The sequence below is a fragment of the Rhincodon typus genome, chromosome 33 (genome assembly GCF_021869965.1).
Source record: "Rhincodon typus isolate 14 chromosome 33, sRhiTyp1.1, whole genome shotgun sequence".
Lineage (NCBI taxonomy): Eukaryota > Metazoa > Chordata > Chondrichthyes > Orectolobiformes > Rhincodontidae > Rhincodon > Rhincodon typus.
Genome location: NC_063364.1, coordinates 35,324,389 through 35,336,776, shown reverse-complemented (window position 1 = coordinate 35,336,776; position 12,388 = coordinate 35,324,389). Strand labels below are relative to the sequence as shown.

At 43.3% G+C, this 12,388-nt stretch overlaps 2 protein-coding genes across 2 annotated transcripts in view; both read right to left on the bottom strand.

Moving 5' to 3' along the window:
• The window catches only part of LOC109938855 (aminopeptidase Ey-like), a 269,455-nt gene that overhangs the window by 126,664 nt on the left and 130,403 nt on the right, over positions 1-12,388 (bottom strand). The window lies entirely within an intron of this gene.
• LOC109920726 (AP-3 complex subunit sigma-2) overlaps positions 1-12,388 on the bottom strand; it is a 39,660-nt gene that overhangs the window by 12,220 nt on the left and 15,052 nt on the right. The window contains exon 4 of the mRNA XM_020520784.2: positions 9,937-10,008. Within this exon, the coding sequence (XP_020376373.1) occupies positions 9,937-10,008 (72 nt within the window). The remainder of the gene's footprint in view (positions 1-9,936; positions 10,009-12,388) is intronic.

The following is a 12,388-nucleotide window of genomic DNA, read 5'->3' as shown; positions in this document are numbered from 1 at the left end:
TGAAATGGTTCGCGACTGGGAGGTGCAGTTGTTTATTGTGAACCGAGCGTAGGTGTTCTGCAAAGCCAACCCCGAGCCTCCGCTTGGTTTCCCCGACGTAGAGGAGGCCACACCGGGTACAGCGGATGCAGTATACCACATTGGCAGATGTGCAGGTGAACATCTGCTTGATGTGGAAAGTCTTCTTGGGGCCTGGGATGGGGGTGAGGGAGGAGGTATGGGGGCAGGTGTAGCACTTCCTGCGGTTGCAGGGAAAAGTGCCGGGTGTGGTGGGGCTGGAGGGGAGTGTGGAGCGGACAAGGGAGTCACAGAGAGAGTGGTCCCTCCGGAAAGCAGATAAAGGTGGGGAGGGAAAGATGTCTTTGATGGTGGGGTCGGATTGCAGATGGCAGAAGTGTCGGAGGATGATGCGTTGGATCCGGAGGTTGGTGGGGTGGTACGTGAGGACGAGGGGAATTCTTTTTTGGTTCTTATTGCGTGGACGGGGTGTGAGGGATGAGTTGCTGGAGATGTGGGAGACACAGTGGAGGGCGTTCTCGACCACTGAGGGGGGGAAGTTACGGTCCTTGAAAAACGAGGACAACTGAGATGTACGGGAGTGGAATGCCTCATCCTGGGAGCAGATGCGGCGGAGGCGAAGGAATTGGGAATAGGGGATAGCATTTTTGCAGGAAGGTGGGTGGGAGGAGGAGTATTCTAGGTAGCTGTGGGAGTCGGTGGGCTTGAAATGAATATCGGTTTCTACGTGGTTGCCCAAGATGGAGACAGAGAGGTCCAGGAAGGGGAGAGAGGTATTAGAGATGGTCCAGGTAAACTTAAGGTTGGGGTGGAAGGTGTTGGTGAAGTGGATGAACTGTTCGAGCTCCTCGTGGGAGCATGAGGCGGCGCCGATACAGTCATCAATGTAACGAAGGAAGAGGTGGGGTTTAGGGCCAGTGTAGGTACGGAAGAGGGATTGTTCCACGTAACCTACAAAGAGGCAGGCGTAGCTTGGGCCCATGCCGGTACTCATGGCCACCCCCTTTGTCTGTAGGAAGTGGGAGGAATTGAAAGAGAAGTTGTTGAGGGTGAGGACGAGTTTGGCTAAGCGGATGAGGGTGTCAGTGGAGGGGGACTGGTCAGGCCTGCGGGACAGGAAGAAGCGGAGGGCCTTTAGGCCAACTGTATGGGGAATGCAGGTGTAGAGGGACTGGACGTCCATGGTAAAGTTGAGGTGTTGGGGACCGGGGAATTGGAAGTTCTGGAGGAGGTGGAGGGCGTGGGTGGTGTCACAGACATAGGTAGGGAGTTCCTGAACCAAGGGGGAGAAAATGGAGTCCAGATAGTTGGAGATCAGTTCAGTGGGGCAGGAGCAGGCTGAGACAATGGGTCGACCAGGGCATTCAGGTTTGTGGATTTTGGGAAGGAGGTCAAATTCAAGCTAAAGAACCTCTCTCAACTGGAATGATCTTGAGAGTTTGATGCAGTTCCCTGCAACAGGAATCCTAAAGCACTTAACCACTCACTGTTTATCAATATGTCAGCAAACAAAGGAACTATGTCATGCAGAATCTCACAAACAGCAATGGAATCAATAACCAGATCACCTGCACCAATACAAAACCCAATCACCTGCTGCAACACAAAATCAAAATACTGCAGGAAAACTGAAACAGAAAATTTCACTCATCTGAAACATTAACTTTGTTTCTTTCCCCGCAAATTTTACCAGACTTGCTAAGTATTTCCAGCATTTAGAGTTTTTGTTTCAGAAAATTGACGCCTGATTTGCACTATCAGGAAACATCACCATGCAATCATGTCATGCTCAATGAATAGAACTGAATTGGGAGTAAAGGTTGTGAAGTGTGAGTGCAAATGGTAATAATGCGATATGATAAGAAAGTGGTTATCAGCTTTTTTTTGCTGATTTAGAATGATATCTTGCTAAATAAACATTTAACAGGATATGTAATCTGAAACATGGTTTGTATTTACTTGCTTTATTGCAGTATTTCTAGATGCAACTTCCAAGTGAGAGTCGCAAAGAAGAACTGAATTGGGACTTTCAACTCAACTTTGTGATTGCCTCAGTCCTGCTTCATTGTTGTATTATCCACAATTTACATTATATCGCTCCTTTAACCTAGCAAAATATCCCAGGGTGCTTCATTATGTCAGAAACATCAGGACTTTATTTGAAAACGGAGGAACCCAAAACACAACTTTTGTTTAATTCCTCCACTATATTGCTAGTCTAGTAACCTGCTCAGAGTTTAATCCTTGATTAGCACAGAATCATAACAGTGCAGAAGGAAGCCATTCTGCCCATTGTGCCTGCACTGGTTCTGTTACCAAGTGCCAATTTCTGCCTTTTCCCCATATCCCTGTACACCAGTTCTATCCAAATATTCAGTCAATGCCCTCTCAAATGTCTCAATTGAACTTGCCTCCGCCACATTTCCAGACAGCGCATTCCAGATCTGAACAACTCGTTGTGTGAAAGTTTGCATTTCACTATAAATCTATGTCCTCGCATTCATTCATCAGATCTCCTTTCAGATTTCTCTCCAAGGAGAACAATCCTAACTTCTCCAATTTACCTTCATAACTAGGGGTGACACAGTGGCTCAATGGTTAGCACTGTTGCCTCATAACGCTAAAGACCCAGGTTCAATTCCACACTTGGGTGACTTTCTGTGTGGAGTTTGCACATTCTGTGTGTCTGTGTGGGTTTCCTCCGGGTGCTCCGGTTTCCTCCCATTGTCCAACGGATGTGGATTGCCTGGGCTAAATTGCCCATAGTGCCCGGGGAATGTAGGTTAGGTGGATTGGCCTTAGGAAATGCAGGGTTACAGGGATAAGGTAGGAGGGGTAAGTCTGGGTGGGATGCTCTTCAGAGAGTTGCTGTGGACTTGTTGGCTGTTGCCTGTTTCCATACTGTAGTGATTCTATGAACTGGCATTTTGCATTACTGGAACCATTCTTGTAAGTAGTTTTATACACTCTTCAATACATACACATCCTTCCAGAACCATACACAATACTCCAGTTGAGGTCTGACAAGAGTCTTGTATAAGTTCAACATCATCTCCTTGCTCTTGTACTCTATGTCCCTATTAATAAAACTGCATACTTTATTAACTGCTCTCTCCATCCGTCCTGCCACTTTCAATGATCAGTGCACGCATACGCCCAGGTAGCTCTGCTCTGTACGCTCTTTAGAATTGTACTCCTTATCTTATGTGGTCTTTAACCATTCTTCCGACCAAAGTGCATCACCTCACAATTCTCTGCATTGAACCTCAACCGATATCTATCTGCCCACACGATCATCTTGTCAATGTCCTTTCGGAGTTTCATGTGATCCTCCTCACAGATTATAATTTTCCAACTTTAGTGTCATCTGCAAACTTTGAAATGTCTCCTGCTCAACAAGATCTAGATCGTTAATATCTATATAGAAAAGCAAAGGTCCCAGTACCAACTCCTGGGTAACTCCACTGCAAACCTTCCAAAAGCCTTAAAAATATCCATTGACTGTTACTCTGTTTCCTAACACTTAGCAATGTGGATACAAAATTGGCTATTACCCATTTTATATCATGACCTATAACCTTCCCCACATGCCTGATGCATAGCACTATATCAAATGCCTTCTGGAAATCCATGTACACCACATCAACAACGTTACCCTCATTGTCCCTTTGTTATTTCTTCAAAAAACTCCAGCAAGTTACGTTATTGTTCACGTTGATACTGACAACACAGGTAGAGAAAGGGACAAGGTTCTACAGACAGAATATAGGAAATTAAGCAGGAGGTTTAAAAGTAGGTCCTTGAAGATAGTAATATCTGGATTACTTCCAGTGCCATGTGTTAGCATGAATAGGATAGGGCAGATGAATGAGTGGCTGAGGAGCTGGTGGAAGGGGCAAGGATTCACATTTCTGGACCATTGGGATCTCTTCAGGGGTAGAAATGACTTGTATAAGGACAGACTGCACCTGAATTGGAAGGGGATTAATATCCTGGCAGGGAGATTTACCAGAGCTACTTGGGAGGCTTTAAAGTAGTAAGTAAGGGCGGGCGGGGATATGGAAGCTGGGAACTTGGGGAAATAAATAGCGATGTCTTGAAAAGAATTCACATTACAGAAGAGGAGGTTCTGGAGGTCTTGAAATGGGTAAAGGTAGATAATTCCCCAGGACCTGTTCAGGTGCATCCCAGATTTTTGTGAAAAATAGGGAAGTGATTGCTGGGCCCTTTGTTGAGATTTTTGTATCATCAACAGCCAGGGGTGAGGTGCTAGAAGACTGGAGGTTGGCTAATATGGTGCCATTATTTAAGAAATGTGATAAGGAAAAGCCAAAAAACTATAGACCTGTAAGCCTGACATCAGTGGTGGGTAAGATGTTGGAGGGGATTCTGAGGGACATGCTTTTGGAAAGGCAAGGACTGATTAAGGATAGTCAACATGGCTTTGTGCTTGGGAAATCATGTCTCACTAACTTAAGTGTTTTTTTTAAGAGGTGACAAAGATTAATGAAGGCAGAGCGGTAGACGTTGTCTATATGGACTTCAGCAAGGCATCAATAAGGTTCAGCATGGTAGACTGGTGAGCAACATTAGATCACATGGAATCCAGGGGGAACTAGCCAAATAGATACAAAATTGGCATGAAGGGACGAGACAGAGGGTAGAGGTAAAGGGTTGTTTTTCAGACTGGAGGCCCACAAGAATCAGTGCTAGGTCACTGCTTTTTGTCATTTATATAAATGATTTGAATGTGAATATAGAAGGTATGGTTAGTGAGTTTGCTGATGAATCTAAAATTGATGGCGTAGTGGACAGTGAAGCTGATTATCTCAGAGTACAACAGGACCTTGGTCAGGTAGGCCAATAGGCTAATAAGTGGCAGATAGAGTTTAATTTAGATAAATGTGAGGTGTTGCATCTTGGTAGGCAAACCAGGGCAGGATTTATACAGTTAATGGTGGGGTCCAGGGGAGTGTTGCCAAACAGAGAGACTTAGGCGTGCAGGTGCACAGTTCCTTCAAAGTGGAGTCATAGACATGGCGATGAAGAAGGCGTTCATTGGTCAGTGCATTGAGTAAAGGAGTTGAGACGTCATGTTGCAGCTGTACAGGACATTGGTTAGGCCACTATTGGAATACTGCTTTCAATTCTGGTCTCCCTGCTGTAGGAAAGATTTTGTTGAACTTAAAAGGGTTCAGAAAAGACTTACAAGGATGTTGCCAGGGTTAAAGGGGTTTGAGCTATAGGGAAAGATCGAATAGGCTGAGGCTATTTTCCCTGGACCAGAGGTGGAGGGGTGACCTTATACAAAGTTCATAAAATCATGAGGGGTATGGATAGGGTGAATAGCCAAGGTCTTTTCCCCAGGGGAGGGGAATCCAAAACTAGAAGGCATAGGTTCAAGGTGAGAGGGGAAAGATTTAAAAGGGACCTGAGGAGCAACGTTTTCATGCAGAGCGTGGTGCGTATATGGAATGAGCTGCCAGAGGTGGTGGTGGAGGCTGGTACAATTACAACATTTAAAAGGCAGCGGGATGGATATATGAACAGGAAGGATTTAGAGGGATATGGGCCAAATACTGGCAAATGGGACTAGATCAATTTAGGATATCTGGTCGGCATGGATGAGTTGGGCCAAATGGTCTACTTCCTTGTTATATGATTCTATGTCTCCAAGTTGATTAAACATTATTTGTCCTTTAGAAATTCCCTGTGCTGTGCATTCCTAATCAACCCATTTTTTTCTTTAACGTGGTTTAGTAATTCTACCATGAATAATTATTTCAAAAAGTTTCCCTACCACCGAAGTCAAGCCAATTGGACCATAATGGCTTGGATTATCCTCATAACCTTCCTTGAACAAGACCATAATGTTTGCAATTCTATGACAATTTTTAATGTATATCGAAACACAAATTAAAGATCAAGGTAAGGAACTATTTATGAACATACAAATATGGAGCAGGAGTAGGCCATTTGGCCCATTGAGTCTACTCCACCACTTAAGATCATGACTGATCAGATTGTAACCTCAAATCCTCATTCCCAACTACCCCGATAACCTTTCACCCTCTTGTTTACTAAGAATCTATCCACTTCGACTTCAAAAATATTGAAAGCTCTGCCTCCAATGCCTTTTCAGGAGGACAGCTCCAAAGACCCATGACCCAAATAAAAAATTCTCAACTGTTTTAAATGAGCGAACTCTGAATTTTAAACAGTGACCCCTACTTCTAGGTTCTCCCATGAGAGGAAATATTCTCTCTACATCGATCCTGTCAACACCCCTCATTATATTAAATGCTTCAATTAAGTCACTTTTTAAAAATTCATTCATGGGATAAGGGCGTCGCTGGCTAAGCCAGTATTTATTGCTTATCCCTAATTGCCCTAAGAGTCAACTACATTGCTGTGACCAGGTAAGGATGGCAGTTTCCTTCCCTAAAATACATTAGTGAACCAGATGACCTTTTCCCGACAATCAATAACGGATTCATGGTCATCATTAAACTCTTTAGTTCCCAATATTCGTTGAATTCGAATTCTACCATCTGCCATGGCGGGATTTGAACCCAGGTCACCAGAACGTTACCTGGGTCTCTGGATTAATAATCCAGCGACAGTACCACTAGGTCATTGTCACTCCATGTTTTTTCTTACTTTTCTAAACTCCAGTGGCTACAAGCCTTGCCTGTCCAAGCCGTCTAACCCTAGGATGACTCACCTATTCCATAGAGATATAGAAAACAGGAGCAGGAGTAGGTCATTCAGCCTTTCAAACCTGCTCCACCATTCAAATAATTATGGCCGATCATCCAACTCCAACTTCCTCCTCATAACCTTACATACCTTTAGCCCAAACAACTATATGTAACTCCTTCCTGAAAAGATTCAATGTTTTGGCTTCAACTGATTTCTGTAGCAGAGAATTCTACAGGCTCACCACTGTCAGGGTGAAGAAATTTCTCCTCATCCCAGTCCTAAATGGCCTGTGTCCTTTGACTGTGACCCCTGGCTCTGGACTCCCCGTTAATAAGATTGTCTCATTCTGCCCTGATTAGTCTCCAGATACTGAATCCAATGCGTACAGTTCTCTTAAGCCTTATTTCCTTCCAAAAAAATTATAAAAAATAACATTTTAAACTTTCAAGATCTCAGCAATAAACTACATTAATAGGACTTTTAACATTGTACAGCACTCGACAGGAGTGTTTAACAAACAAAACTTCTACTCAGTACAATTTGAAATAACTAGATGAAGTAAGAATTTACTTTATCATTGACCCATCTTATGAGCTGAAGTTCAGTCAGTTCCAACACAGATAGTTTATCAAAATTGGACACAAAAGGTAAATGCTAAAGGCAGATGAAGCTGGAAATCCTAAACTTGATGAAAAATGGACCATCTGTTTATTACAAGCAATGAAGGTTACTGAATCCTAAAATAAAAAAAACCTTGATATAAATCAGGTATCCTGAAATCAGCTCGTTAATGTAAATTCATTGCTGCAATGTTGAAACAAATTGCAAGCAATTCACTGGACATTTACAAAAGCATGTTTTTTTTACTTGTATTACAATGAATGTCAAGGGTTTGGTATTAATATTTGCATAACAGAATTTCAATCCTTTTCTGCTTAATATTGAACAGGTAATCGACGTCCTTCCTTCTCTAGTTCACACCTTTTAAATAAGCATGAGATGCTTAGTCAAATATACAGGTGAGTGGCTTTCAGTTTCTGTTTAGAACTTTTGAGGCCTCCAAAGAACTAATAAAAACCAGGCTCCTTTATAAGCTAGGTTTGTTACAGCAAAGTTTCAAGTCCCAGATAAAACCTTGATACATCAGTTCTTGAGTTGAAACTGTGAACAATTCTGAGATAATGCCAACCAGCTAACATGTAGATAGTTCGCGGCTTCCAAAAGAAGAAATAAAAGACAAAGCTTAAAACTTGAAGAATTCATCAACATGCATCGTTAGCACGTTTAATGTAGTAAAAAGTCCAAAGGTGTTCACAGGAGATTTTTAATCAAACAAAACTTATACACAGCATGAATCAAAATATAACAGTCTAAGAAAGCACTTGGGATTTTGCTGGACACTACTGGCCTCATGTACCATTGTTAGTGGGTCCCTTTACCTTTGGTTACAGGGATAATAAATCACCCAAACTAAACAGGAATTGGCCACTCAGGATCGTAAGCCTGCCCCCTGCCACTCCCCAAAATCACTGTTTATGTTTTATCTTGGTTCCACCTTTCCCTCTATATCCATATTCTGTAATCTCTTTGGTACCCAAAGTATTTCAATTTCTTAATAACTGAGCAATCACTGCTCTTGGGGTAACAAATTTCAAAGATTCATAAGCTTTTAAAGGAATTCTTCATCATTTTAGTGTAAAATGGTCAATTCTTATTCTGAGACTGTGACTCACAGTTCTAAACTCTACAGCTAAAGCGAAGTTTTATTCTCATTCATTCCTGCAACATGGACTTTGCTGGCAATGCCCGATATGCTAACCCTCCCAATTTAACCTTGAACTGAGTGGCTTGCTCCATCATTTCAGGGGTCGTTAAGAGTCAGTCAGCAGCAATAAAATATAAAAAAAGAGTGGAAAAGGTTTCCCACTTAAAATCAGCATATGAATCAAAAAGACCAACTGTTGAAATGCAACTAAAGAGCCAGACTTTCTCAGAATTTTATAAATGCTTCTGAACTGATATACATTACTGAAGATGTGTTTGTGGCAAAGAGGATCTTACTCAATGTTGTTGTTCCATCATGTGAGACAAGCTGACACTCCAGTCACATCCCTGCAATTTTCTGAGCTATGTGCTTGGCTACTTTTTTCCCCAAGATCAGCAGTCAATTTGGATCTTATCACATTCATTCAAGAAATGGGTCTTGTCATGGGCTAGACCAAAGCTTCCTAAAAGTGGGTTATATCTTCCAGTGGGGATACAAGACAAAATTCAGGGTCACAAGTTTTGAGCAGCACTGGCTAAAGTGGAGCTTAGGGCCGATAGCTGGAAGGCCCCTTTAAATCCTCACTTTTTTTAAATGGAGGACACTGCCTTACTGACCAATTTTTGCATAAACCCCAATCCCCAATCTTTCCCATGTCCCCAATCCCCACTGCTCTATCCCCACGACCCCACTCACTCTGGAATCAGTGCAATTTATCCTCAAAATAAGGTCACAGAAAGTGGAAAGTTAGGGAAGCACTGGGCAAGGGGAAAAAAAATTGAAGCTAAAGTCCTGCTAGCTCATTGTCATTCTAGTGAAAATAAGCAACTGCAAAAGGTAGCCTGAGAAGCCTTGTTACATTGAAGCTTGAGAACACAAGGGAACCAAAGCTCAGTGACCCAGAGACTGAAACTGACCTATCTAATGCTGATTCTAATCTTAACATTTAAGATTGAAATGCTCCAATTTCCAGGTACTATATAAATCTAAATACAATTACACAGCAGGCAGTTTTCGGTTTGCTACTTTGCCAAATCAGATAAAGTTACACAATCCTTTAGCAACTTTTATTAAACCTTTTTTTAACTCCATGATTGTGTTCTGTGGATGTGTGTCAAAATGTTAACAAATCTGCCAGTAATTAATAGACGGAAAAACATTTCAATCACAAGCCGCCAAGAATCTGGTGGGAGTGACAAATTTGGGCCATGGAAGTATCAGCCAGTACTCAGCACCAGGCTGCATCCAAGTGCCAATCAACGCTTAACAGATTCACTTCAGTAATAATGTGGAAATCTAACATTCACTAGTATTAAACTGTATTGGTATGGTGATACTACTTTAAGCGTTTAGAAATTAAGAAATGTGGATTGTCAAATAAAATTAGATTTCAAAGCAATTAAACACAATTTCACACAACACAAGCATAACAATAGTAAACGCTAACGTACCTTATCCATGTGGAATATAAGATCCAGCTCACAGACATTCTCAAAACACTTGTCCAATGTTTCCACAAATACCTGAAGAAACAAACAAGCAGCAGCTGTTATTCAGTCTGGTAGTTCAATATGTTCTAACCAACACGTTCAGAGATGATGAACTCAGGCTTCCTGGCTTAGAGGTAGGGACATTACCACTGCACCACAAGACTCCTGTCAGGGCAATACACAGGCCAGTAACTGCTTGCCCTAAAACATAACTCCTCAGTTGTTAACAAATGGGGAGAGGCAATGACCTGGTGGTATTATCACTGGATTGTTAAATCTGGCAGGTTGACTCTGACTGGACGTGGCACTACCCTGAGAAATGAATCAGGGAATGGCTGACATTATTTTATTGAATTGAAACAGGTGCAGTGCATGCTTACATTCTTTTTTATTATTCATTTGTGGGATGTGGGTGTCGCTGGCTGGCCAGTATTTCTTGCCCATCCCTAGGTGCCCTTGAGAAGTTGGTGGTGAGCTGCCTTCTTGAACCGCTGCAGTCCTCCTGCTGTGAGTTGACCCACAATGCTATTAGGGAGGGAATTCCAGGATTTTGACCCAGCGACCGTGAAGGAACAGCGATATATTTCCAAGTCAGGATGGTGAGTGACTTGGAGGGGAACTTGGATATGGTGTTCCCCTATATCTGCTGCCTTTGTCCTTCTAGATGGAAGTGGTCGTGGGTTTGGAAGGTGCTGACTGAGGATCTTTGGTGAATTTCTGCAATGCATCTTGTAGATAGTACACACTGCTGCTACTGAGCGTCGGTGGTGGAGGGAGTGAATGCTTGTGGATGTGGTACCAATCAAGCGGGCTGCTTTGTCCTGGATGGCATGAAGGTTCCTGAGTGTTATTGGGGCTGCATTCATCCAGGCAACTGGGGAGTATTCCATCACACTCCTTGTGCCTTGTAGATGGTTGACAGGCTTTGGGGAGTCAGGAGGTTAGTTACTTGCTGCAGTATTCCTAGCTTCTGGCCTGCCCTTGTAGCCACTCTGTTAATGTGGTGAGTCCAGTTGAGTTTCTGGTCAATGGTAACCCCTAGGATGTTGATAATGAGGGTTTCAGCGATGGTAACACCATTGAATGTCAAGGGGCGGTGGTTGGATTGTCTCTTATTTGTGACGGTCATAGCCTGGCATTTGTGTGATGCAAATGTCACTTGCCACTTGTCAGCCTGAGCCTGGGCATTGTCCAGATCTTGCTGCATGTGAATATGGACTGCTTCAGTATCTGAGGAGTCACGAATGGTGCTGAACATTATGCAATCATCAGCAAACATCTCCACTTCTGACCTTATGATGGAGGGAAGGTCACTGATGAAGCAGCTGAAGATGGTTGTGCCTCGGACGCTACCCTGAGGTAGTCGAGCAGAGATGTCCTGGAGCTGAGGTGACTGACCACCAACAACCACGACCACCTTCCTATTTGTCAGGTATGACTCCAACCACCAGAGAGTTTGCCCCCGATACCCATTAATTCCAGTTTTGCTAGGGCTCCTTGATGCTATACTCGGTTGAATACAGCCTTGATATCAAGGGCTGTCAACTCTCACCTCACGTCTGGAATTCAGCTCTTTTGTCCGTGTTTGAACCAAGGCTGTAATGAGATCAGGAGCTGAGTGGCCCTGGCGGAACCCAAACTGGGCATCACTGAGCAGGTTATTTCTGAGCAGGCGCTTCTTGATTGCACTGTTGATGGCACGTTCCATCACTTTACTGATGATCGAGAGTAGACTGATGGGGTGGTAATTAGCCGGGTTGCATTTGTCCTGCTTTTTGTGTACAGGACATACTTGGGCAATTTTCCACATTGTCGGGTAGATACCAGTGTTATAATTGTGCTGGAACAGCTTGGCTAGGGGATCGGCAAGTTTTGGAGCACAAGTCTTCAGTACTATTGCCGGAATGTTGTCAGATATGGTAGCCTTTGCATTATCCAATGTCTCCAACCATTTCTTGTTATCACGTGGAGTGAACTGAATTGGCTGAAGACTGGTGTCTGTAATATTGGGGACCACTGGAGGAGGCCGAGATGCATCATCCACTCAGCATTTCTGGCTGAAGATTGCTGAGAAAGCTTCAGACTTATCTTTTGCACTGATGTGCTGGGCTCTTCCATCATTGAGGATGGGGATATTTGTGGATCCTCCTCCTCTGATGAGTTGTTTAATTGTCCACCACCATTCACGACTAGTAGTGAAAGGACTGCATGGCTTAGACCTGATCCACTGGTCGTGGGATTTTTTAGCTCTGTCCATCACTTGCTGCTTTTGCGGCTTGGTGTGCAAGTAGTCCTCTTTGGTGGCTTCTCCAGGTTGATACCTCATCTTCAGGTATGCCTGGTGCTGTTCCTGGCATGCCCTTCTGCACACTCCATTGAACCAGAGTTGATCCCCTGGCTTGACGGTAATGGT